The following is a 25777-nucleotide window of genomic DNA, read 5'->3' as shown; positions in this document are numbered from 1 at the left end:
ATTGGATGTAAGCACCACTGCATCAGATGTACATAAAGGTGCAAACTTCACAACTGTGCAACTTGAATTGAGGGCATATGGTATACATATGACAAAACAGTACAACAAGCCATCTTATACTAGTATTACTCACCTTTTCTAAACAGAGAATACTTTAAATAAGACATTAAATGAGGTAAGATAACTAGAATAAGCTTTTGATCCATGCCCTTGGTATTTTTGTGTAGAAAGATACTGGACTACTGGCTTTCATGTAAAGTTGGGCAGCAGGCTGGTCTAGTCTGGTCTTTAGGATACTGCCCTTCACCCAGAGGATCCAGGTTCAATGCCCCTTTGGAGGACATCAAGGATATTGAGCAAGACACCCAGCTCCAGGGGTGCAGCTCTGTGACTGACCCTGACCTCTGACCTCTCTGAGCAGGGGAAGTCCATGAAAGGCTAATTTGCTTATGGAGATCATTAAAGGTATAGTCTCTTTTTTTGTTGTTGAAAGAACCTGCCCTGTGCACAGTGGACTCCTATCAAGACACTAGTTTGCATACCAGTGTTTTAGTTTTAAAAAAATCTGACAGAAGCCTCCTCCGTTTCACCTTGTTAGAAAATCAAGTGCACATCAACATAGAATTTAATTATTTAAGATATTCCATTTATGTAGTTGTAAGATGCTTTGTGACGAAATGGAATTGTTGTGATCCAAACTGAAATGTTTTATTCAAATAACCCATTGAGTTGTAATGTTTGGGTTTAAAACAAGTTTAAAAAATATTATCTATTGACAAATGAATACAGCTCATGCAAAATACACATCAGAGGTTGGTTGATATGGTAAAGGGGTCAAATGTGCAGAGCGTTTTGCATGTCTCACTGTGGCTTTTAGTATTCTGTTTTATTTCCTCACTGACTGACTTGGAGTAACATTGATAAAAGCTCACAGGAGACTACTGCCAGTTTCACAAAAACTTCAACACAAGCTCACATTTTTTTGGATGAATATAGTAAAAAGACCAGGTTGAGTAAAATCAGATGTCCAATAATCATGATCCTGCCCTTTAGATGACAGACAATTTCAATTGAATATAGTTTTGAACTCCTGTGGAAAATGTCTGACATGTTTCAATCCACCTGGCGGAGCCACATAGAGGAACACACTTCTAACAGAAAATAACCAACACAAAAATAGAAGTCGACTGCAGTTCATGCCCAGGTTGGAGGACCACAACTCAAGTTTGCAGCCTAATTCTCATTTCATTTCATCCTTCAGAAACTTTTCAGACTGTTTGCACCCTTCATGCTGTTCCCCACTGTGACCGGTGCATTTTCCAGCCCACGGAGCCACTCAGTGCATTTCAGCACCACACGCTCATCGACACCACAGTCCTCCTCCTCGTACTCCACATCATCATACTTGTATTGCTCGTTCAAAAGTGATATTTTCACAAGTGAGCTAATGTCTCCTGGTTCAGCGTCATTGTGACTGTTTTTCATGCTGACTCTGCTGCTCGGTGCGCTGTGTCGTGTTCCTGGCTGATGCCTCTTGGAGAGGTTTTCCCGCCTCCGTCTGGAGTCTGCGGCGGCGCTGCTGGTGACGCCAGCTCCACTTGCAGCATTTCTGGCCGCCAAACGTTGATGTCTCTCGTTACTCCTCCGCTGCAGCAGCAGAACAGCCTCAGGTGTGAGAGTCAGTGTGAAGCGGGCCTCCTCCTGATGCCGAGCCCTGGCCTTCACCTCTGGTTCAGTCTTTACAGAGCTGCGGCTGCCATGGCTGTGCTGCTGTATCTTAGACAGGGACTCACCTGAGCTGGAGGCAGGGAAGCTGCTTGAGAGCGTTGGTGATGAGGGCAACAGTCGGTCCCTGCTCTTCACAAGCAGCTCTGCCCCTGAGACTCCCTTGCCAGTTGGCAGACGGCTCCTGGGCTGGCTCTTCTTCCCCAGCTGCTTAATGTTTAACGCCAGCCGCTCCTTCACTGAGCTGCCCTTGTCTTCTACTGGGGCCTTAGTCTTGGCCAAGGTAGTTGGAGATGAAGTGCTGTTAATGGGTCTGTCTTTCCCAATCGGTCCAGAGACAGAGCGTGGGCGTGCAATCGACACAGGCGGTATGAACGGCATTTTAGAAACACACAGGATCAGGTAGGAGAGGAGTTCAGTTTTGCGTTTGAAGTGTTGGAAGAAAGAAGTAGAGGGAATCAAGGAGGAAACCGATTTACTGAGGGAGGTAAGATACTCTGATGCATCGTCGGCCATGCAGGGTCAGCAGACTGTGGGTGTGTTGCTACTGGTGCTTCCTGGGACAGCTGACACCGTGAGAACTTCTTATACCTAAGTAGTAAGAGGGTGTGGCATGGGAGAGAGAGAGAGAGAGTTTTCCTGCATCTCACATGGTTGTCTTTACTCATTAAAGGCTCAAAGATCTAAAATAAACCTACACTTCTAATCCGCTGGTGTCATGAGTGAGAGCACGTTACTACACACAGCACACAGGTACACATGCACACATAATCCACACATGCTGTGTATTGATGACTACAGAAAACTAAAATTGTAATGCAGCTAATCAGTATCTGTGCATCAAGTGATGAACAGTAATGCACTGGTAAAATCTGAGAGGCAACTCAGTTTTCAGTTCAATTAATTAAGATATCATTTATTAGGAGCAAGATACATACAGTACATCCAAATTTTCCAAATTGACAGAAGAAACATGGAAACAAGACTGATACAGAAAACATTTGATATTCTTTTATGCTGCTACAAAACCACTTAAAAGTTAAAAACATGATCTACATAATGACACATTCTCTCCTTGTATTATGCATTTGAAGCGTGATCTAGGCTGACTGACTTGGAGCCAGTTCTTTACTGCATAGATTTCACTGCAGGAGTCTGGTCGAAACTCTGCTCAGTGGAAGGACACATGGCATGAACCTGTTGATAGGTCAGCCTCCGTGTGTGTGTTGGCGTGCGTGTGTTTGTGTGTGTGTGTGTGTGTGTGTGTGAGCTCATCAGCAGCAGGTCTTCCTGTGTATGTGGAGGACCCGTCGACAGCGAGGGCAAGTGTGGTAGGCATCCTTGAAATGGCTTACAAAAAATGGAATCAGGCAGCAGCCAAACACCAACCTGCAATGACACACACAAAATATCAGTCAGTCTCCATCTTTTGAATGTGTGTGTGTTTGATCTAATTAGATAACCAGATGCAGGTAGGTGTATTCGATTGCATGCGCATTTCTCCTCACCCACACAGTACAAACACGAGACACATGAGCCAGGCGTGTGTGCCGACGCAGTGTGTGACCTGAGTGGTGACCTGGGTCAGACAGGACGGGCACGTCGTCAGACCAGGAGAGCGACACAGCTCCGTCTCATAGCTCACAAACCTGGACCTGGGAGGAGACAGAGGGACGGAGGACACTACAGAGGAGGGTGTGATGGGGAATGGGGAGGATTTAGATTGGAGGTTTATTTTTAAAATCTAACATATTACAGTTTACCTGCTTAGAACTGCAATCAGCAAGGTAACACTCAAACTCATTAGCATCATCTGATTAGTGCCATAAAAACTTGATTACTGGACTTACAATCTGTTGAAAATTAGGTTACACTCGCACTGAAATATTGTCATCCACAAGCATTATTTCAAAAAGTGTAAATTATGTTTGTATCCATACTTTTGCAATCAAACTGCCTTGCAACTTGTATCTGAATAATCCAGCAAGATATTTTTAAAAAGTGTGTTAGCCCATCACATGTACACAGCAAAATTGTCAGTGTAATTTAACTCGGTGTAAAAATCAACACCTTGACAGTCCACACCCATCAAGGTTAATTTAACATGTTTAGATAGTTTTGAACACCTGCCCCAGAGACATACCACCTGGACAAACAACACTTTGTCCAAAACTAACTACACACACTGGACAATTTGCTGTGTAGGGGAAGGAATTTCACTACAGTATGAGCAAAGAATGTGTATGTACCTGGTAGAGGTGGCCGGGCTTTGCTGGAGCAGCTAGATCCAGGAGAGGAGAGGAAAGGAGGAGGTGGTGGAAGGCTGAAGGGTGAGTGAATATGGTAAATCCTCACATCTTGCTGTGCTTGACTTTCATCTAGAAAAATAAATACACGTAGCAGGTTGTTTTTTGGTTTTTTTTGACCGAAAAACTGATTTTTTCAAACACTGAAACCGAGCAATAACTAATGTTTTTAATTTAATCTTGCCACCAAAACCTTTCCCTTCACGGGCCTTGACATGAGATGTTACCTGGTATGAAGTAGGGTGGAGGTGTAGGAAATGGTTCATCCACTTTCGATAATGATTCCATTTCACTGCCTAGGTGACGTACAACAGAAAAAGGTGAGTGTGAATGTGTGTGTGTTTTGCTGTTTGGAGCCAGCAGCACGTTGTCTGTAGGCCTACCAGGTGTGATGGAGAGATGCTAATTGGAGTCTCCTCTGATTGGTTAAAGAACTTATTACCCAGAAGCCAGTTGGTGGATAATCCTATAGGAATATGGTAGAAGTGGAACTTGCAAGAACGGTAGTGCAAGTTAATGGGAACTGAAACCATTTCTCTCAAAATTGCATCCAACAGGTGAACAGGCCTCTTACTTACTCCAAACAAATAGAATGGCTTGCATGTCATTTTGAGAATGACTTTTAAAAGATTGAAATGGGTCTTATTATTAACAAAACTGATATAGAATGACCTATTATATAATATATATATATAGAATCATCTTTGCAAAGCATGAAAAAAATCTCTGCCATATTCAATGTGATTGGTAGCGGCCGACTTTGACCCCTGCAGCAGTAGGCCTACCAGTAGGTTCCCTCAGTGTAAATGGCATGGCATCTTCACAAGAAGTGGAGCCAAAAAAATCCCCAATTTCTTTGTACCTGAGACCTATGGATAATGATGAAAGCTAAAAACGAGTTTATTGAAAATTACATAGCCTACACATACAACTGCACATACCAGTAACACCTTGTAGATTTCATTATGATACCATTGTGACATTTGAAAGATGTGAACTGGGCATGACATACTTGAGCAGGCACCTGAACAGGCAGTAGAGCCTAGGGATGACCCTATGGGATGACCCCTTCAGAATGGATCTTACCTACCTGCCTAATCACAGTTCATATAGAAATGGTACGTTACTGTAGATCCCAAACGCATCCTGCCTCCAGCACCCTTAAATCAAATCACCAGACACTCCTAAATGGTGTGACACACATTTAGCACCAGGTCTGATCATTAAGCATTCTGCCTGACCCTGTGCTATCCCCAACTGGGAGAGCTGAACTCAATTTTGGGTGAGATTTGTCTAATATACACTAGATGGTGTAACTGCCCAGCTCCGTTCGGATAATTCCTATTTGAGCCGCTAGAGGAGTCCTTTCACGGTCGGGGTTTGTGTGTGAGACTACTACGTGAACGAGGTTATTCAATTGAATGTAACAGCTAGCGTGATGCTAAGCTAGCTGTCAGCTAGGCACCAAGGGTTTTGCAGCCGAGTTACCGACGGCTCTCGCCGAATGCGCCCAGTCGGATCCGCCTGGCCGTCTTGACATTCCCTCAACATTCCCGGACGAATTCGTGTCGACTGCCCAGAGTCCGCGAATTCAAGTCCATTCCCGATCTAGCCTTTCCTTTCCAACGTAACTTAGCTCGCCGGCTAGTGCACACAAGCAGGACCGGACAGACAAGGTAAGTTAGCATGCAGGCTAGCGGGTTGTATCGGTAACGTTATACCACCTGGAGTTGTGACATGTCCTCCGAGGAAAAACCGGGGTCCGATTCCAAGAAGACAGGCCTTATGGTGAATATGTGGATAGTAACACGTCAGTACATTTCCCGAAATGACAAATTTGGTTACCAGGCCTAAATAGCACCAGTTAGCTGTTTAATTCACTTCCGAGTAGTAATGTTTGCTAGCGAACAATATCTAACATAATGTTAACCTAACGTTAGTTGGCTAACGTTAAGTCATGGCATATGACTAACGTAATTATTAATGCCAGTCAACGTTAATGCATAACAATATTTAACACTTGGCTTGTACCGGTGAAATTTTCGTCTAGTCGGGGCAAGTTGGCTAGCTAGCTTGATAAATTAGCCAACGATAACGTTAGCTTGTAGTAGCAGCCATCCAGTGTTTTGACTGATGGGGTTTAGCTAATGTAACCAAGCTAATGTAGCTAGCTAACAAATTAAATCTCTAAATCTAGGTAACGTCGCGATAAAGTTACTAAGTTAGCCAGCTGTCCCACTTGCAAACTGTGACTGACTTCATAGACACAGTGAAAACTGTAAAATGTTATAGTCGAAAGAGGCTAAGTTCAGTTCACTTGTTTGCCTGGATTTTGGCTAGTTGCTAAAATGAGTTTTTCTGTGTGACTTAGCAGAGTTTCACTTAAGGACCACACCCAGGCAAGATGTCCCTACATCAGTTTCTGTTGGAGCCCATCACCTGCCACGCATGGAACCGCGACAGGACACGTAAGGCTCCAACTTTCCACCTTTCTGTGGGTGTACAAATACAGTTTTACACACCACGTAGACGTGCTTAATTTGAAAACATACTGATATTGGCATTCATTCAAATTGCAGATGATATTCACCTTTTTAATTGTTAATCTTCTTCGATTCGTCAATATTTTTTATTTGATTAGGAGTATACTTTCAGCACAAAAATACCAGTGCTAGTATTCATTCTTGGGATTTGTGAACTAAAAATATCTAGTACTTCAGCTTGGTATTGTGCAGACACTAGGCACTGATCTAGCTTGCTCATTATCTTTAAATCCATTGTGTTAACCATCTATCTATTATCTAATTTCTGTAGAAATTGCCATCAGTCCCAATAACCATGAAGTACATATCTATAAGAAGAGTGGTAACCAGTGGGTGAAGACCCATGAGCTGAAGGAGCACAATGGACACATAACAGGTATTCACTCACTCAGCCTATGGAATTATTTTAAGCAAATAATTTTTAGTTAACTTATTTGATGTAAATAGTAAATCCTCTCCAGTGTTGCCATGACTAACCCACAAGCAAAAACAAATGTTTCTGGAATTGTCGTTAATATCACAGCTTTTTTGCCACCAGACATAGAAGTGTCCCTGTTAACATCAGTGAGTTTACAGATGAAAGATTTCTGCCTCTATAGCATGAAAGTCTATTGAGCTTACAAGTATTCGCTTCATCATGATTGTTGTATAAGTAAATCATTAATCACTCACTCTGTGTCCTTTGCTTCCTTCAGTATAATCCTTCAGGTTTGTTATTGTCTCTCTGTTGTGTTGTAGGTATTGACTGGGCTCCCAAAAGTGACCGTATAGTGACTTGTGGAGCGGACCGTAATGCCTATGTGTGGTCCCAGAAGGAAGGGGTGTGGAAGCCCACCCTCGTCATCCTCAGGATCAACCGAGCTGCCACCTTTGTCAAGTGGTCTCCACTGGAGAACAAGTTTGCAGTTGGCAGTGGGGCTCGACTCATCTCTGTCTGCTACTTTGAGTCTGAGAATGACTGGTGAGACTCGGGATACTTGGCAAAATCAGGACATTTTGCAAATATATCAGTTTAAAAATACATTTGTCTAGGTTTCAGGAAAAAAATGTAATTGCACTTTTGTACCTTAACACATTTTCACTTTTTTCAGTGCAGTGTGTCAAAGTAGCAGCAGCTAGAAAGTTGTGTTTTCACTTTTACTGTCTTACTCTTATTGTGGTCCTTATTTACAAAATTGTAATCATAAATAATTACTACTTTATTACTTCTGGGCGCAGCTAAAATCCTATGCCAAACTTTGCACAGAATTTGTACTTGTTTGTTGTCGCCTGGTTTAAAACCAAAGTATCTCCAAATGACGGTCAATGATCCACTTTGAGGAACTAAAACAACGTTTTCACGTTCAGACTCAGGAGAAGGATTTTCGTCTTGGGCCAGTCCATTCTTTTTCTTTTTGCAAAAATTTTTCAGAGATGGTCTATGTAAAGTTTCTCTCTTTCTTTGCCACCAGAGCTGCCTGCTTCTCCATCTTCATTCTTGTTTGGTCACATTGGTGCATGTTGTGCATTAAAGATTGTGATTGGTCAGGCATATTGGAAGCACTTGATATACTATACCAGGACTTTAAGGGGAATTGAAAATATAACACTTCAATATAGCCAAATTACACGATTGATAATCATTGAAACATAAAATCGCGATATACGATTATCTGTGATTTAATTGTGCAGCCCTGCACACAACCTAAACACAAGTTTACTTTAACTGCTGCAGTATTTGTATATCACTCCAGATAAAAAAAATTGTATGCTTGTCTGTGTGCATCAGGTGGGTGAGTAAGCACATCAAGAAGCCGATCCGCTCCACCATCCTCAGTCTGGACTGGCATCCCAACAACGTCCTGCTGGCTGCTGGCTCCTGTGACTTCAAATGCAGGTGAAAGTCATGGACATACGACACTTATTTATTTTTTTATGGGGCACAAGAGATGAAGATTAAACAGTTGAAAACATGCTAACATCCTCTCACCCTCTTTTGTTTTCTGCTTTTTGGCCTTTTCCACCAACCCCCCCCCCCCCCCCCCCTCTCGCCTGCAGGGTGTTCTCAGCCTACATTAAGGAGGTGGAAGAGAAGCCAGGCCCCACTCCCTGGGGCAGCAAGATGCCATTTGGGGCTGTGCTAGCAGAATTTGGAGGAGCAGGTCTATATCTGTGTTATTGTGTGGCTGTTAAAATCATCTTTCAGTTCACTTGGAAGCGCCTTTTGAACTAAAGCTGATGTCTTTTTTTTTATGCATGTCCTCTGTGTTAGGTGGAGGGGGTTGGGTCCACTCTGTCTCTTTCTCAGCCTCTGGTAACCGCCTGGCCTGGGTCAGCCATGACAGCACTGTCACTGTGGTGGACAGCTCCAAGACCGCCAGGTAAGTCTGCATGGACAGAATAATATTGTTTAGTGTGGCAACCGGGAGTTGTCCTCATATTAATCAACCAAATTAATCATGGGAATAATTTATTCAATGAATCTTTTGCCAATTACATGACATAAGTCACAAACATAACTCAGAAATTGCCTGAACCCTCAGTGAAATCCATAAATATACCAACTGACTGTCAAAATTACTGTTAATCTTTGTGTGTGTGTGTGTGTGTGTGTGTGTGTGTGTGTGTGTGTGTGTGTGTGTGTGTGTGTTCAGTCCTTCGCAGCTGAAGACGGAGTTCCTTCCCCTCCTCAGTGTCATCTTTGTCTCAGAGAACAGTTTGGTAGCCGCGGTAAGAATAAAACATGCACACTATTTGTTGCACATTTCAATGCACAGATGTCTCAGGTAGGGATGCCATTTAAATCTATTTTGTGTGTTTGTGTGTCCAGGGTCATGACTGTTGCCCCATGCTGTTCCGTTGTGACGATGGTGGAAGCCTGACATTCGTGTCAAAGCTTGACCTCCCCAAGCAGAGTATTCAGAGGAACATCTCTGCCATGGAGCGCTTCAGGAATATGGACAAGAGAGCCACCACCGAGGACCGCAACACTGCCCTGGACACACTGCACCAGAACAGCATCACGTAGGTCACACACTCCCAGGGAGCACAGCAGGATGCAACTTTGAATTCATTTAAAAGTTTAAATTTAATAAAAAAAATATATATTTCCGCACAAGGTCCTTAAAATGCTTAATGTCCTTGAATTTAACTTTTCAAAATTTCAGTGCTGGAATACCTGGAAAATAAGCCTGTTATTTGTGCTTAAAAAGAGCTAAATAATAATTAATAAATAAATAAAAGTCCTTATGAACAGAAAAATAGTGCTGGAAAAAGTCATTGAAAGTCCTTGAATTTGATTTAACCTTGTCTGTATGAACCCTGTAATCATTTGAAAGTGAATTGAGCACAGCAGCATGGAGGCACACAGACCTTTTTAAAACCCTCCGTGTGTGTCTGTTCCCCAGCCAAGTGTCTATCTACGAGGGAGACAAAAGGGATTGTCGCAAGTTCTGCACCACAGGCATCGATGGAGCGATGACCATTTGGGACTTCAAGGTATTTACACACACACACACACACACACACACACACACACACTGAGCTTCTCTTTAATTTGTTTCCATGTGACATTCCTAAATGCTGTTTGTACCTGTGTGTTTTACCTCCTCAGAGTCTAGAAGCTTCTATCCAGGGTCTCCGCATCATGTGAAGGAATCGTGTGTTTGACTGAAGAGATGCTGCCGCCTCACCCCCCCCCCCCCCCAAAATCCTCACCCCTCTCCTGCCCACCTCTCCTCCTCTGCTCCTACGATGCAGCCAGTAACATACATGACTGACCACCTTATAGAGTGTCTGCTAAAGCACTGATCAGACCATAACACACCCTTGTGCGCGTGTGCATACACTCTCTTACACATACACATACACACACACACACACACACACATACAAACGCACACACTCTGAGCTGACGTGTGACATCACTGTTGATTGTTTTTTTTTTGTTGTTGTTTGTTTTTAAATGAAGGCTAACCAGGGGTCGAAGTGGGAAGGGCCTCTGACACGTGTTAAACGTGACAAGAAATGTGTGTTTTTATGTTCTCTAACCTCCTGTACCAAAAGTCGAACACTAAAAGGTGCATTTTACCCAAAAATCAGACTGTATTTCACCTCAGGTTGAACCTTAATGTGATCTCTGAATATCAATGTTTAGTAGATAGGAGGCACTTGGTGTTTTACTTCCTGGAGGTACTTAATATTTTCCAGCAGGTGAAGTCATTGTTTTGATCAGGACACTGGTAATTGATATTCTGAGGTCATGTTGCTGGTTGGCTGTGGGGATTTGTATGGGATCTGATTGTGGAGAGAGAATGCAGCCGTCTAAACCCTGTGCAGAGTCACGGCTGGCCAGCATTAGGCTTCTGTAGCTACTACACTAAAAACAACACAAAACAAGATGGAGGATTTCTATGTAACTGATCATGAGCTAGACATGAAATAAAGATGAAATACATTTACAGTACACAACTCACTCAACTGTCCTCTTCCTTTGTATTTGCCTCTCTTGACGGGTGGGGTGAGCGGGGTAATAAATAGCTACCACTAGTGAATGTGCTGTACTTGAGTAGGTTTTCTTATGCAATGCTTCTGTTTGGGTGTTTTTTAAAATTCTGCAATTCACATTTCTGCCTGAGTACTTCAGAACTATTTTTAGATATGAGTAGTGGGTACAACTATGCCATTTATGGAAAAGGTCTTTCTAGATGACTTACTATAATTGCTAATAACGTTAGGGGGCCATCCCCAAAACATAAGCTGAAAATGACCCATATCTGCCAGGACCACGGCATCAGAAGTTTCTTCTGACTTGAGGGAAACACAACTCAAGCAACAATAGTGTACGTCTTTGTAGCCCCCTGTGTGCTACGTTACAGAACAGCTTAGGGTACAAACATGGAGGCAGCCTAGGCATTTTCCATACTGAAGTATTGTGTGAAAAGAATTTCACTATCGTTATTCTTCCAGAGATTCAACTTGAAGGTTTCAAGTCCTAGCTCATATGTTTTCTCTGACTGCCACTTCCATAGTTTCTCTCTGAAGCCCTAATGGAAAGTGTGAATATTGAGGTCAATTCTGCACTCTTCCAGAATGAAAAATAGCTGACATAAGCTAACAGGCAGGTAAACTTTCCATCCCTGCGTTTAAATGTCCAGAGGAGAGGCGAGGGGACGTTTCTGGAAGGGAGTAGGAACTTCAGAGCTGTTTGGAGTAAGGCAATGATTACCCAAAAGTCACACAGAAAATGAAAGAAAAGCAGGAAAAGGAATGAATGTATATTAACCCTTTACTTCCCTAACCCCACCCTTTTTTCCCACTTGTTTTTTGCAGTAGACTTTTCTACCGTCCCCTCTCTTCCCTTTGCTTGTCCTTGCTCCTCTGTCTTTATGCAGAAGTGACCATTCCTCCCTCCCCCTTCTTTTCCTTGTCTTTCATGCTTCGTAAGTTGTTGTTTTTTTTGCCTCCCCCTCAGTTTCTATCTCCTCCTCCTTGTTGCAGAACATTGTATTGTGTTGTTGCTCCTCCCTCTCTTCCTAGTTGTACTAAAGCAAAACTTTTTTTTAACTTCCCATCCTCCGTCCCTTTCTTTTGAGAAAAACAAATCTGCTCCCTTTCTCTTTCACATTTTAGACTGGCTGCTCCCATTATCTTTTCCATTTTTTATGCATAAGTTTGAGCTCTTCTTCTTCTTGTTCCCCTTTAGAGCTGCAGTCAGCCTCCCTGCCTCTCTGACTTCACTGTACCCTCCTCCACTTCCCTCTCTGACCTCTCTCCTCCCTCTCTTCACTTCACCCTCTCTCTTCCTGAGCTCACTCTGTCGTTGGCGTTCGCGTTGACTGGCCAGAGTCCGCGAGCTGAACACCCTTTTCTTTTATTTGATCTGCAACCCCGCTCTCCTCTGCATCTCTCTCTCTCTACAGCTATTCATCCGCTCGGCTCTGTCTAGCCCTCAGGGTAAGTAGCCCAGAAAATCGTACACAGTTGACTGAGTATGTTTAGACATGTCAGCAACACACACTCACCCACCCACACGCATACACACACACACACACATTTTGTTAGTGTAATGCATTTTCAGAAAAAGTAGAAAGTGTGCAACAGGCGCCCCTGCCTACACACACACACACACACACACACACACACACACACACACAGCACAGCACCAAGTGAACCCATTGATTTTAGGTTTGTTTTAGGACTAGTGTTTGTAAAGTGTTTGACTGTAGCTGACTGAGATGAATATGTGTTTGTCTTTATTTCCTGGGTGTGTGCTCAAATTGTAAGTATGTTTGTCTGGGGTGTTTGGGGTGTGTGTGTCACCCTTGACCTGCATCATTCCTCTCATACCTCCACCAGTCTGGATTTCATTAACACAACCTGAGATCACTTCAGCCTGTTTCTCTGTGCCCAGATAGTCAAAATTAGCTGATGTTTTTTTTATTTTTACTTCCCAAAGTACCTCTCAATTAGTCTGCACTCCCACTGTCTTTCATGAAATATTTCAGTCTTTTTTATTTATTCTGGTTGTTTGTCTTCTGCTTTTTTTCTCTCTCTGCTTCTTCCCTTTAATGAGAATATAGCAACTTCTCTTTTCTAGACTCAACTGTAACCTCTCAGCCGCTGGTTCCTCACATCACTTCCTGGTCTGCTTCTAACATCTGATTGGCCATGGCATACCATAGCTTCCTGCTGGAACCAATTAGCTGCCACGCCTGGAACAAAGACCGGACCCGTGAGTCTGACCGCCTTCTCTGATTGGTCCTCCTTGGCTTTTGACACATAGGGCCATATTTCAGACTAGAAATGTGGAGTGTCAGTTATATGGACAGAGAGTCATCTTGGCTCTAAACCTGATATTGTTTTTATCTGCAACATCACGGAACTTCTCGCCTCCGTTAGCGTCTCCCCCCGAGTACAGAGTAGCGTGATAAATGGAGGTTTGTGATTGGTTCCCAGGTGGGAGAAGGTATTTCCTGTTTCCTGTTATAGTGAGGGGTGAGAGGGGGGGGGGACCTATCTGAGAGGCTCTTGTGCTCCACTAGCCTCAGGAAACCAATGCCATATTTGGCTGTTTTGATCAGCGTCTTGGTTTCGGGGCAAAGCGGATGTAACACAGTCATTTGCACACACTTGCAAGTAAAACTCTCGCAAAAAAAAACCCACATACAAAAGCTCCCACACTACTGCACCCACAGACAAACACTGCTTCTGACTCATCTGCTGACTAAAACATGTGCAGAGTTTGCTTCTACATTATGGGAAGTAAGGTCACAGTCCTGGCACATCATCTATTTAAAGATACCATGTGTCTGTGTCTGGCCTGCAGGCAGATACATACTGTAGTTCTCTAGTTTTCTCTGTTCACATGGACCCAGTCAGCTGTTTACTGTTTTATGTTCCGCTCCACAAATCACCCCGTCATAATCATGTCTCATCAATCACACTGGACTTTGTCCCAACACTGATTAATTTCTCATCTATGTATTTTATTGATGTGCAGTTCTTTCTATGTTGTTACACAGTATGCTTGTATGTGCTTCTGTGCTGCAGAGATCGCACTGTGCCCCAACAACCATGATGTCCACATCTACAAGAAAGATGGGACTAAGTGGACCAAGATCCATGAGCTGAAGGAACACAACGGGCAGGTGACAGGTGAGACTCACGTGCACACACACACACACACATTTAAAATATTTATTTATGTCCACATAAATACAAGCATACAAAGGACATAAACACTATTAATGCAATCAGATATTGGGTCAGTCAGTCACATTGTTGCATACACACAGGATGAAAGCAGTGGCAGGTCGAGGGATAATAGACAGAATCCACTTCAAGGGTATAAAAAGCAACGCCTTCTCCATATTGAGCGGCTACCAATGATAGCAGATACTGAACAATACCTCGCTAACTGCTTGGCCCTTCTTTTAGGGAGACCAGCCATCTGAAGGCCCCTCACAACTAGCTTGTGCACATGACCTAGGCTGCCAAATATGAAAACTAAAAGTTTGCACTTGTAGCCTAGCTGTGAAATGGTCTGCTCCAGCTGTAGTAATATACTAACTCCCTCCCACCCCCCACCCTGCACCCTGTTCCCTTCCCCTGCAGGTATAGACTGGGCTCCAGATAGTAACCGTATAGTGACGTGTGGGGCGGACCGTAACGCCTATGTGTGGACCCAAAAAGAGGGGTCATGGAAGCCCACCCTGGTCATTCTCAGGATCAACCGGGCCGCACGCTGTGTCAAATGGTCGCCACGGGAGAACAAGTTTGCTGTAGGCAGCGGTTCACGCCTCATCTCCATCTGCTACTTTGAGCAGGAAAATGACTGGTGAGGCTGAGAGTGTTTGTTGTCTGTGCTGCATGTCTTTCAGTTGTAGTATACTTTTCTTAATTTACACTGTGACTGTGCATTAATATGCTCCATTTGGCCGTTATAAACCACATTTTAGCAGGTCATGCATGCTGTAATTGTTACCTATAGGTGGGTCTGCAAGCACATCAAGAAGCCGATCCGCTCCACCATCCTCAGTCTGGACTGGCATCCCAACAACGTCCTGCTGGCTGCTGGCTCCTGTGACTTCAAGTGCAGGTATCAGTGAATCAAGAGAGATCAATTAATCAAAACACACACACACACATGTCTCTTAGTGTACTTGTGAGGACCTGGAACTAATTAAAAATAATACTAAATAATTATATAAATAAAACTGTTTGGGTGGAATGAAAACCTGCATACTTTAAGCCCTTCATCACACATGGTCATCCCTAGCCAAAACTTAATTCTAACTCTCACCTTAATCTTAAATCCATCATAACTCTAAACTAACTGTAATCCCAACCCTATTCTGAATCTAATCCTACACTAAATCTATCCTAATCTTAACTCCAACTGTAACCCTAAACTAGCCTCTAGAAGAAGTGAAGGACTGGCCAAAATGACCTTCACAAAGGTCTCACACTCAAACTGATTTCCACAGGAACAGCAAAACACACACACACACACACACACACACACACACACACACACACACACACACACACACACACAGAGAATAAATGCTAATATATGACTTGCCTGCAATTAATAACAATTAATGATCCTGCCTGTAAAAATCACTCACTGTTCTCCTTCTCTATCTTATCCACATTCCAACCACCCAACCCGTCCCACCTACAGGGTGTTCTCAGCCTACATAAAGGAGGTGGAGGAAAAGCCAGGCCCCACTCCCTGGGGCAGCAAGATGCCGTTTGGGGAGGTGTTGTTTGAGTCCGGAGCAGGGGCGGTGGGTCAGACTGCAGGGGGAGGCGGCTGGGTGCACAGTGTGTGTTTTTCACACTCAGGAAACCGCCTGGCCTGGACCTCGCACGACTCCACTGTAGCTGTCGCAGAGGGAGGCAAGACCTGCACGTAAGAGAGGGCGGGGCAGCGCAGTGTATCTGTGTGTGGGTGTGTGTGGGTGTGTGTGTGTGTGTGTGTGTGTGTGTGTGTGTGTTTATACGCTCTGACCTTTGTCATGGTTTCTACAGGGTCAGCAGTCTGAGTTCTGAAACCCTTCCTCTGCTGTGTGTCACCTTCATTACTGAGAACAGCTTAGTGGCTGCTGTGAGTACGAACACATTCTGAACACACTCAATTAATGAATCAGTTAATTTCATGTTGTACCATTTTTACATATATATGTTTTTATTTTACTTTCTCTCCCATCCATTTATGTTTTTCGTTTCAGAGTGCCTGACTGCATCGTTGTGTGTTTCTGTGTCCCTGCAGGGCCATGACTGTTACCCGGTGCTGTTTGTGTATGACAGTGCCAAGGGCAGCGTGGCATTCGGGGGCAAGCTGGACGTTCCCAAGCAGGCGGCCCAGAAAGGCATCAGTGCCAGGGAACGTTTCCAGAACCTGGACCGCCGGGCCTCAGCCACCCAGACCACGGAGCAGGACCTGAACACTCTGCACAAGAACAGCATCAGGTAGGGAACATAGGTGTGTGTGCGTGTGCGTGTGCGTGTGCGTGTGCGTGTGCGTGTGCATGCAAAATACATATGAATATCTTGCAAGAGAGAGCGAGAGAGAGAGAGAGAATTCAAATTCTAAAAAGCCTTTTATTAGCAGATTCCAAACAACACTTCAACCAGAGAAGGAGAGAGAATGAGCTACATTAGCGCCATTAGACATGACCTAGTGAGAGTTGCTCTGTTGGGACAGTTTGTTCCATCAGGGAATGTAAATCTCTCAAACCTTCTGGTGTCTGCCCAAATTGTTCTTTCTTATGTAACATCACTCAGCCTGACGCCTGTCTCATTAATGAGCTGATTACTGATCAGAAATTCCCCAGATTCCTCAGATTCCCAACTGAAGCCTGATTCAATACATGATTGAATCATGATTGAAAATCTACATGACTCAATCTGGCTCTGGATACTCATCTTTTAAGATCTTGGCAACACAGTAGTGAGGACTGCACACTTCTCGCTTTCAAAAGTAGTTGTTGGACGATATTAATACCAACATGTTTTGGCGACTGCTTTCATCTGTGTACAATCGCATACTGTTGAGACAGCTTGAAGCGTTTCAGGACACACAATACACACACCTGCCAACAATCGATATCTAAAAAAAAACACAAAAAAAACAACAATCAATATCTTTCAATCAGCCAGTGAATATCCAATGGGTAGCAATCTAATGAGTAAGGAAAACAGTGCTAGAATATCAATTAGTCCAATATTTCCAAAGATAAAATACAATAGATTCAACACCTAGACATCAAATATTATAACAATTCAATCTAGCAATTTGATAATCCAATTTTCTTTCCAAAAAAACATGCTCATTTAAATTTTTCAAAATACAAAATACAGATCATAAATACAAAATATAAGCCCATTTCTTGGAGTTTGACTTAATTTGACAAACAATATTTCAGCCAAATCTCAGTGTTGGATGGAAGGCGGAGCAAGTGCACCAAGTTCTGCACTACCGGCATGGATGGAGGAATGGCCATCTGGGATGTCAAGGTAACACACACACACACACACACACACACACTGCACTAGTGTGGTCAGATGTTGACCTTATTTGTATGATTACAATTTCCTGTTGGCTCGATGTTTTCAGAGACATAATGCAGACAGATGTGTTTGAATATTTCACACTGTGTTTTCAGACTCTGGAGTCTGCCATGAAGGACTTGAAGATAGTCTGAGCCTGATGTTGTTTACATTGCCCGGCCCCAGCATAGCTTCTGGAGATATGAAGAAAACTGCTGCCTCCATAATTAAACAAAGCTTCTTGGCAATATGTTTAATCAGGTATTTTTTTTTATACTGGTAAAAAACGATCAGACTTGGGTCAAACAGCATTTCAAATCCCTTTGTGCTTGGTTGAGGCTGTCAAGCAGACTCAGCTGAATACTGTATGCAAAAGGATGATGTGACCCTCGGTCTGCAAATGGTACTTAGTTGATGAGTTAGGCTTGTATAATCACAGAGAGCTTATTCTGAGCTGAATGCTAAAAGCAGGTATTTTATATTAATCATGTTGAAAGGCTGCAGTACCTGTTAAATGCTTATGCTGGTCATAATATGCATTTAATAAACGATTACTGTTACAGTACTCAAAAATGCTTGACTCATTGCAAGCTTGTGTGTGTGTTTGTATGTGTGTGTGTGTGTGTGTGTGTGTGAGAGAGAGAGAGAGAGAGAGAGAGAGAGAGAGAGAGAGAGAGAGAGAGAGAGAGAGAGAGAGGGGGGGGGGAGCGAGAGAGACAGAGAGAGGGAGAGAGAGAGAGACAGAGAGGGAGAGAGAGGGAGAGAGACAGACAGACAGAGAGAGAGAGAGAGAGAGAGAGAGAGAGAGAGAGAAACTGTACTTGTGAAGATGGTTTTCTACAGATGCAAACAGTTCAGGGACTTTTTGGGGGAATAGCAGAGCAGATTAAATGGGACAGGGCAAGTTTCCCAGGCGTATCATGTCTCAGGTGTCTCCATTAGCCTGGGTGTCATGCCACAAATCCTCACCAATTATCATCACCGGTCAGAGGGCAATGGGAGTCAAATTCATTTGTTTTGTAGAAGGGTTTGAAAAGAAGCCTCAGTCGTTTTCCGAACACACTGAAGTTTCTGCTCAACTGTTTCTAAATCAACTGTTCCTAAATCAGAGCTGCCCCACTTCCTTTCTGGCTGGGCAGAGTAATGTAAACATACAGCCATTACGAGGCCATCATCATAGCATTAATTATATCATCACCCAGCCTCCAACTCCATGGCTCCATCTCCACCTAGAGGCAGAACCTAGAACGGCACCCGGAGGCACAAACGGGCACAAATTTCTGTGCTGCCAGTCCCTCTGAAAAAGATGAGGCAGCCGTCACTTATCAATTAAAACCCCCTTCTCACCGAGTCACTATGAGCTGAGGCTTGGCGACATAGGGACCGACAGGGGGAGAAGACTACCGTGCAGAGAGCAGAGCAGAGGGCGCAGGAACCCGGCCGTCTCCTCTGAGACCCTCCGCGACGCCCACACTTCCGGACTGGATCCTCTGGAAGCGGCTGGCTGGGTCGAGATGCGTCCGTCGGCTGGTGCTGCTTGAGATGAGGACGAGACGGTGAAACGGCGATGCTCGTTACGGCACGTTAGATTGCTCATTTCACACCACAGTTGATCAAATCGCCGCGGTAATTTGCTTCACGCTCAGAGGGAATTCAGGCTTCAGCCTCGCTGTCTGTCTGCTGTCAACTGTTGCTTATTTCCACTTTAAATGAATCTTGTAAGGTAGGTGAAACCATTTAGTGTCATTTTCTCCACAGCTAATATCATTTATTACGCGAGACTGCAGATAAGGTGTAAGTGTTTGTCTTCTTGCACCATGATGATGATGATGATGATGATGATGACAATGATGGGAATGTTTGGCAATGGGGTGTTTAATATTAACACACAGATTTACATATATATAACACTTTATAACCGATCATGTAATATGTACACGCTTGTAGTGTTTATGTGCCTGACAAGCATTATCAACACATTCCTGCTACTTCCCTTCTCTTCATCTTGCTATCTCTTGTGTCTCTACTCTTTCTGTGTGTTTTGCTTTGCCTGAGACATGGTAAGCCAGATACCCTCCTGGGCCTCGGCCTGGTGGATTTAGGTATTTGGATTAAACATGCGAGCTTTGGGCCCACGTCCAATCTGTTGTATTGGTGTGGGCTGGGTTTCACAGTGGGAAGAGGTCAAAGGGAGCTGAGTGTAGCAGAGCAGCCCAGAATTTTTTAGCCCAAATATATCTGTTGGCTCGGGGCAAAACCCCCTCAGCTGATGTGGAAAATCATCGGATTCCCATGTGGAAAGTCTGGGCTCAAAGTGTGTTATAATGTAGGACACTGGCAAAATATCACATTGCAATGTTATTTGCTGAGTACTGTGGGTGTAATATGAATTGGAATACACATGGATACAGCTTTACCAGAATTTTATTTTTTCAGTGGTTAAAACAAATCTAAACATTTTAGGGGAAATGAGGTGGTTATGCTTATTGTTTTGCTGCAAAATATGAAAGATTTTCTCATCCGCCCAGTGTGATTTGTGGAGTACTTTCTTCTTCTACTGCACTGCTAAATATTGACTCCTGTCATGATTTGGAAACTGCATAAGTCAATATTGCGGCTTCACACTTTAAAACAGCCATCCTATAGATTTCCCTATCATTTTACACTTTCACACACAATGGAGTTCACTGTGTTTGCTTGTTTTGCAGCCCATTTATTACACACTTACACAACGACCAGGATTTGCAGTGTGTATTGGTTAAGCTTAAGCATAAAATAGGATTTGAAAATAATTTATATCCGCCATTAATGTGACTGAGGTTTTGAACTCCAAGGTTCAATAAAACAAGTCAAGCAGACAGCGTTCCTTCTGTCCGTCCTGGTCTTGGACACGAGGAGTTTCCAGGGTGAAGAATGAAGGCTGTTTCCAACACACAGATGCCCGCAGCGACGCTCCTCCCTGTCCAGTTAGTGTGTCTGTCCGTCTGGCCTCTGGCCTGCTAATTATCAGCCAGCTTGATGAAGTCATTAATGACCCAGCCAAGCCTGCTGGGCCTGGCACTTGCACATACACACACACCAGAGAGAGAGTCAGTCAGTGGGAGACCAGGGTTGGATACAGGGTGAGGTAGCCTTTTATTTGGGACAGGACGGTGTGTTTCTGGGCTGTGTTGCTCTGGGCTGGGTCAGTCAGTATTAATAGCACTGAATGAGTGTCACTCTAAATACAGCTGCTTAAGGAATGGGAGCATGAACAGAAAGGAGAGAGAAAGAGAGAGAAAAGATGAAGAGAAAGGATGAGCCGTTTTTGTCAGGATCTCTTTCCCATGATTACGTGAGGCGGATTTTGTACCTTCTTTCACCACCTCTCCAGATTTGTTGCCTGTATCTCAGTATTTCCGCAGGGAGGGGCAGGGATGTCAAATAAATCAGCATAACTTTGCAGCGGCCCATCACTCTTTCAATTTTCAAGACATGAACGAGGAGTGAAACGGCTGTACTGCAGAAGGAAAACATTGTGTTCTATTGTATTTTACACAGGTGGACAACAATACAGGGATGTGCTGTAAGATGGCTAAATTAAAGGATAATACCACTCTATTTCTAGATTGAAATATGTTTTCCCCATGCCATTGGGCAGTTTCGTTTGTGCGTGTGAAAATTCACTGCTGTCCCCTACAGACAGAAATGAGAGTTTATCTCGCTCTCTAATGAGAGGACACATGAATGCTCAGCTCCATGAGAGTCAATAAAAGATGTTTCTAAGAGCACCCAGGGAGATATCCTGGAATTATGGGTCCATTTTATTGTTCAGATGTATCAGAACTGCTATTAAAAAAGCACTCTGTGAGGCTGCAAAACCTCCTGTTTATTCTCAACAGAGCAATAACACACTGCACATCCTGGAGATGTTGCAGCTCTTTGGTGGTTTCAACCTTTGGGAAAGACATTTTCATGTTCACAAATATTGATTGGCTGTCCTAATGCCTGAGGATTAATATGTGAATTTTTAAATTGAGTGGTATTCCCCTTTAACTGCAGCCTACTTCTCGTATTGAGTATATTGAGTCCCACCAATCTTAGAACAATGTATGTGATTCTTGTTGTGTGTGCGTGTGTGTGTGTGTCTGTGTGTGACATCGCTAAATCTAGGTCTCTTATGAAATCTGGCTCTGCAAGATGCAGCAGAAAAACAGGGAGGGGTTGTGGTTTGTGAGTGTCTGTGTGTGTGTGTGTGTGTGTTCATGTTCGTGTGTATGCACGGATGTGTTTTTTCCTGTCTCTGTCCATTGCCTTTTCCCCTGCTACATGTTAATTTAATCATCGGGAAGCGGAGAGGAGATATAGGACAGAGCAGAAAAGGATGGGGTAGATGGGAAAGAAAGATGAAAGAAAAAAAGGAGTTTTCTTGTATGAAAAAAGACAATCCCCTGCTCGGGGGTTTCCATGACAACAGTGACATCACTGATGGAGCTCTCCCTCCTCAGTTGTTCCGTGTTTATTTGGGTTTCTGTGTGAGTGTTTCAGGCAACAGGGCTGAGCTTACGTACATGGGTGTATGTGGGTATGCAGGCACATCTATACGTGTGCATTGTTTATGAAAGAGATCAAGACAAACCTCTGGTTCAGTCAGTCCATGGTTACCCACTGTTGCCAGGCAACAGCAGTCATGGCAACAAGTTGAAGCGTGATCTGGCTTGGTCAAAGCGTTGCTAAGCAAAAGGACAGGGTGGGGTGAACTGTTTCTATATGCACCGTCCAAAAACCTTTGGATACAAATATTACAGATGCTCAACATGGTTTAAGGACAAATAAGGACACAGCATTGTCTCAAATAAGATAAAAATAAAAAACATGCCTCCCACAAATGTACCTTTGTAGGTGACTTCCAAACATCCTTACAATTCTGTTTTAAGGAAAAACAGAAATTAATAAGATCACTGGAAAAGGGTGTGTTGAGTTTAATTTTCATCAATTATCATCTATCTTATAAATTCAAAAGGCTGCTCTGCTAGTGTGTATGTCTCATTCTTGAATGTGGCAATATCTCCTGTGTCTCATTGCAGATTGTTGTTCAGAAGGTGTAAGCTCCATTGAAGTTATAAAAATGATACCTATTGATATGTGATAATTCCAGGTTTATGAACAACCGTGTTCCTCCTAACAAGAGATACCAGCCCACAGAGTATGAGCATGCTGCCAACTGTGCCACGCATGCGGTGAATGCACACACACACGTGCGCGCACACACACATACACAAACATAGTCAGACATGCTGAGTTTGGACAGATTACTGAAGCTCAGTTCCATAGAAAGTGATCATTAACCATACACATACAAGTGTAAGTGTGTACGCACGCAGACACACAGATGAACACACACACACAAAGTACAGTAGATTAATTATTAACTAGGTTTTATCTGTGGCTGTTGAATGAGAACACAGGAAAAATCATCTAACAAATTATATAACACACACACACACACACACACACAGACTAACATTTGTCACCACTGGATTTTTTTTAATACAGTTGCATTGGATTTCAGTCTCATTCTGCTTATTTGTCTATCTTTGTGTCATGTTTCATTCATTTTCTGAATTGCATGTAGTTATGGATAATCCCGAGTCTATTGGGCAGCTCGGTGCTGCACTTCCAGTCAGAGGACAAATGGGAGCGTGTGTCAGCCTGGGTGTATGGGGCGGGGCTCAGCTCGCTCTTCATCATCTCCACCCTGTTCCACACTGTGGCCTGGAAGAAGAGCCACCTACGGTACACACACACAAACACACACACACATTTTAAATGGTTTACTTGCACCAGCTGAATTAGATTAGAATTTGCACTGGATTCTAACATTACAGATGTACAGCATGCTTGAAGGACATATAAGAACACAAAAAGCACTTTGACACACAGCCTGGCTGCCTCTTACTGCAGACACTGAGCAGAATTTTGCGAGTTTTGTTTTTCGACACTGTCTCTCTTTCTCTCTCACACACATACACACAGAAACAAAGAAACAAATATTTAGGTTGTTTTGTCTGTCTCTTCAGGTCTGTGGAGCACTGCTTCCACATGTGTGACAGGATGGTGATCTACTTCTTCATTGCAGCCTCCTACGCTCCTTGGTAAACAAATTATTCTGCTAGATGTGTGTGTGTGTGTGTGTGTGTGTGTGTGTGTGTGTGTGGAGGGCAGCGTGTGTATACTTTTAGTTATTTTTTCCTGTTCATGCTTGTGTGTGTGCCAGGCTAAACCTGAGGGAGCTGGGTCCCTGGGCGTGCCACATGCGCTGGTTAGTGTGGGTCATGGCTTCTGTAGGAACCACCTACGTCTTCTTCTTCCATGAGAGGTCAGTTCACACACACACACACACACACACATCACAAACATACTGTATGTACACACATGCAGGCAAGGCGTGGTCACTGAGTTGTAAACCAAATCTCACTCATTCTGTCTTGGTCTCTATCTATCTATCTGTCTATCTATCTCTCTATCTATCTATCTATCTATCTATCTATCTATCTATCTCTATCTCTATCTCTATCTCTATCTCTATCTCTATCTCTATCTCTCTCTCTCTCTCTCTCTCTCTCTCTCTCTCTCTCTCTCTCTCTCTCTCTCTCTCCCTCTGTTTTAGGTATAAGATCATGGAGTTGATCTGTTACACAGTGATGGGAGTTTTTCCTGCCTTGGTCATCCTCTCCATGGTGAGCCCACTCGTCCGGTCTCACCTTTCTTCTGTGTGTTTCTGTGCAGTCATCGCCTCACTGTAATGTGTTTACAGCTTGAGAAGAATAAACTGTCACTTCTCCTCCTTCCCAGCCGGAGCAGTCGGGGTTGTGTGAACTGCTGGCAGGCGGGGCCTGCTACTGTCTGGGGATGGTCTTCTTCAAAAGCGACGGCATCGTCCCGTTCGCTCACGCCATTTGGCACCTGTTTGTTGCCATGGGAGCAGCCATACACTACTATGCCATCTGGAAGTACCTCTACGCCCAGCCGCCCAATCAGGTCCAGACCTCCAGATGACATCAACACTGACCTCACAGGAAGCAGCTCCTGTGTTTGAGCAAATTCAAGGAGATAAAGTGGAGTTCAGTTCAATTAAATTTTAAGTTTTTATTTTCACGGTTATTTTGGTTGGTTTTAGATGGTCAGGGATTAAATCAATACTCTAGGAAATTCCTCTCTGTGGTGCACCTCCAGATTGAGGGCATTGTCTTGTTGTGAAGCAAGATATGTTTACAGTTAGCTGACTAGACTATCATAATTACTTTTGGTGCATTTCAAGTATTACCATCATCATTTACAGCAGGTATTTTTTCTATATTATATTTAAGAACTAACATTTTAAGTTGCAACATCATACTATTCCAGTTTGGATGGCTAGATAGTATTATTATTATTGTTACTATAAATGAGTGCTATCCACACTGTAGTACACTGTATGGTTTAATAATGGTTGCTTCAGTCAGTGATTTACTGTGTGATTTCCAAATCAAGCATGACTGTAGAGTGATGTTTTCCATACAGATGTTCATGGTTTGAGTCTTGAAGACTCCACCCGAGTGCTTCCACTTCTAGCAGGCTCTGCACAGTACGATTATCAAGCATAATTACTGACTTCTAATAGTTTACTGTTGTTGGTTAGGTTTAATAGATTCAAAATGTCATCATCAATACGATTTATACAATATATATTTATTTATGAAGTATATATTCATTGTCATCTAGTTTTCCTTCTACTCTTCTGTTCCACAGTAGCTTTAGCTGAATCCCCATATTCTCTTCATCGTCTCCATCTTAACTGAATGGGAACCATTTGATATGTCAAAGCAACCTGGTTGAACCTCAGAGGGGAAAACCACTGTCTTATCAACACTGCCAGAAGACAGATTTACTGCCGCAATCAATAGCACACTACTATTATTATACTATGTTTCACACTTGAAAGGAAACCGAAGCTATAGTATTGTTGAACAATCTGGCCCAATATTAAGGCATCTCAGGTGTGTGTGTGTGTGTGTGTGTGTGGCGTGTGTGTTTGTGTGTGTGTTGCGTGCGCGTGTGTGTGATTGTGGTTGTGTGTGTGGTTGTGTGTGTGAGTGTGTGTGGGGATATTCTGTACTATCTGACTCCCATGAATCCAAAGCCTCT

At 43.4% G+C, this 25777-nt stretch overlaps 5 protein-coding genes across 8 annotated transcripts; 3 read left to right on the top strand and 2 right to left on the bottom strand.

Moving 5' to 3' along the window:
- Positions 1–1257: 1257 nt before the first annotated feature.
- On the bottom strand, positions 1258–2106 carry LOC139919589 (uncharacterized). The gene has a single exon (XM_071909378.2). It carries the CDS (start codon positions 2104–2106, stop codon positions 1258–1260), a length of 849 nt encoding a protein of 282 aa, XP_071765479.2.
- A 706-nt stretch (positions 2107–2812) lies between these two features.
- Positions 2813–4333, bottom strand: LOC139919561 (lipopolysaccharide-induced tumor necrosis factor-alpha factor homolog). Its single transcript, XM_071909339.2, has 4 exons — positions 4259–4333; positions 3975–4103; positions 3234–3408; positions 2813–3114 (listed from the first exon to the last, which is right to left on the bottom strand). Exons 1-4 carry the CDS (start codon positions 4317–4319, stop codon positions 3000–3002), a joined length of 480 nt encoding a protein of 159 aa, XP_071765440.1. The 5' UTR covers positions 4320–4333; the 3' UTR covers positions 2813–2999.
- Positions 4334–5386: 1053 nt separating this feature from the next.
- arpc1a (actin related protein 2/3 complex, subunit 1A) lies at positions 5387–11106 on the top strand. 2 transcript variants are annotated; one of them, XM_078282817.1, is made up of 11 exons: positions 5387–5707; positions 6403–6499; positions 6846–6950; positions 7313–7535; positions 8343–8450; positions 8612–8715; positions 8826–8934; positions 9208–9283; positions 9384–9577; positions 9961–10051; positions 10167–11106. In XM_078282817.1, exons 2-11 carry the CDS (start codon positions 6436–6438, stop codon positions 10203–10205), a joined length of 1113 nt encoding a protein of 370 aa, XP_078138943.1. In that variant the 5' UTR covers positions 5387–5707; positions 6403–6435; the 3' UTR covers positions 10206–11106. The 2 variants fall into 2 exon arrangements, with proteins under 2 accessions (XP_078138943.1, XP_071765443.1); XM_071909342.2 differs by having other exon boundaries at positions 5389–5707; positions 6406–6499.
- Positions 11107–12335: 1229 nt separating this feature from the next.
- arpc1b (actin related protein 2/3 complex, subunit 1B) lies at positions 12336–18191 on the top strand. 2 transcript variants are annotated; one of them, XM_071909341.2, is made up of 10 exons: positions 12336–12508; positions 13135–13286; positions 14105–14209; positions 14669–14891; positions 15045–15152; positions 15741–15971; positions 16091–16166; positions 16332–16531; positions 17488–17578; positions 17728–18191. In XM_071909341.2, the coding sequence occupies exons 2-10, from the start codon at positions 13223–13225 to the stop codon at positions 17764–17766; spliced, it is 1137 nt and encodes a 378-aa protein (XP_071765442.2). In that variant the 5' UTR covers positions 12336–12508; positions 13135–13222; the 3' UTR covers positions 17767–18191. The 2 variants fall into 2 exon arrangements, with proteins under 2 accessions (XP_071765442.2, XP_071765441.2); XM_071909340.2 differs by having other exon boundaries at positions 12338–12508; positions 13152–13286.
- Positions 18192–19320: 1129 nt separating this feature from the next.
- LOC139919579 (monocyte to macrophage differentiation factor 2-like) lies at positions 19321–24649 on the top strand. Of its 2 annotated transcripts, none has more exons than XM_078282625.1 (7): positions 19321–19334; positions 22749–22830; positions 23226–23386; positions 23671–23745; positions 23868–23969; positions 24261–24330; positions 24446–24649. In XM_078282625.1, the coding sequence occupies exons 1-7, from the start codon at positions 19321–19323 to the stop codon at positions 24647–24649; spliced, it is 708 nt and encodes a 235-aa protein (XP_078138751.1). The 2 variants fall into 2 exon arrangements, with proteins under 2 accessions (XP_078138751.1, XP_078138750.1); XM_078282624.1 differs by lacking the exon at positions 19321–19334 and adding an exon at positions 20525–20550.
- Positions 24650–25777: the final 1128 nt, after the last annotated feature.

This window comes from Centroberyx gerrardi, chromosome 3 (genome assembly GCF_048128805.1).
Source record: "Centroberyx gerrardi isolate f3 chromosome 3, fCenGer3.hap1.cur.20231027, whole genome shotgun sequence".
Classification (NCBI taxonomy): domain Eukaryota; kingdom Metazoa; phylum Chordata; class Actinopteri; order Beryciformes; family Berycidae; genus Centroberyx; species Centroberyx gerrardi.
This window is presented reverse-complemented; position numbering and strand designations above follow the sequence as displayed.

What these genes read in the sequence shown, in the direction of transcription:
- LOC139919579 (XM_078282624.1), top strand. Translation starts at nt 20,525, where the DNA reads ATGAAGGCTGTTTCCAACACACAGAT. An exon ending in GCAGCCTCCTACGCTCCTTG is followed by an intron (nt 23,746 to 23,867) that starts GTAAACAAATTA and finishes TGTGTGTGCCAG; the next exon opens with GCTAAACCTGAGGGAGCTGG. An exon ending in CCTTGGTCATCCTCTCCATG is followed by an intron (nt 24,331 to 24,445) that starts GTGAGCCCACTC and finishes CCTCCTTCCCAG; the next exon opens with CCGGAGCAGTCGGGGTTGTG.
- arpc1a (XM_078282817.1), top strand. Translation starts at nt 6,436, where the DNA reads ATGTCCCTACATCAGTTTCTGTTGGAGCCCATCACCTGCCACGCATGG. An exon ending in GCACAATGGACACATAACAG is followed by an intron (nt 6,951 to 7,312) that starts GTATTCACTCAC and finishes GTTGTGTTGTAG; the next exon opens with GTATTGACTGGGCTCCCAAA. An exon ending in AGAACAGTTTGGTAGCCGCG is followed by an intron (nt 9,284 to 9,383) that starts GTAAGAATAAAA and finishes TTGTGTGTCCAG; the next exon opens with GGTCATGACTGTTGCCCCAT.
- arpc1b (XM_071909341.2), top strand. Translation starts at nt 13,223, where the DNA reads ATGGCATACCATAGCTTCCTGCTGGAACCAATTAGCTGCCACGCCTGG. An exon ending in ACACAACGGGCAGGTGACAG is followed by an intron (nt 14,210 to 14,668) that starts GTGAGACTCACG and finishes CTTCCCCTGCAG; the next exon opens with GTATAGACTGGGCTCCAGAT. An exon ending in GAGGGAGGCAAGACCTGCAC is followed by an intron (nt 15,972 to 16,090) that starts GTAAGAGAGGGC and finishes TGGTTTCTACAG; the next exon opens with GGTCAGCAGTCTGAGTTCTG.
- LOC139919561 (XM_071909339.2), bottom strand. Translation starts at nt 4,319, where the DNA reads ATGGAATCATTATCGAAAGTGGATGAACCATTTCCTACACCTCCACCC. An exon ending in TCCACCCTACTTCATACCAG is followed by an intron (nt 4,104 to 4,258) that starts GTAACATCTCAT and finishes TTATTTTTCTAG; the next exon opens with ATGAAAGTCAAGCACAGCAA. An exon ending in AGCCCGGCCACCTCTACCAG is followed by an intron (nt 3,409 to 3,974) that starts GTACATACACAT and finishes CCTCCTCTGTAG; the next exon opens with TGTCCTCCGTCCCTCTGTCT.
- LOC139919589 (XM_071909378.2), bottom strand. Translation starts at nt 2,106, where the DNA reads ATGCCGTTCATACCGCCTGTGTCGATTGCACGCCCACGCTCTGTCTCT.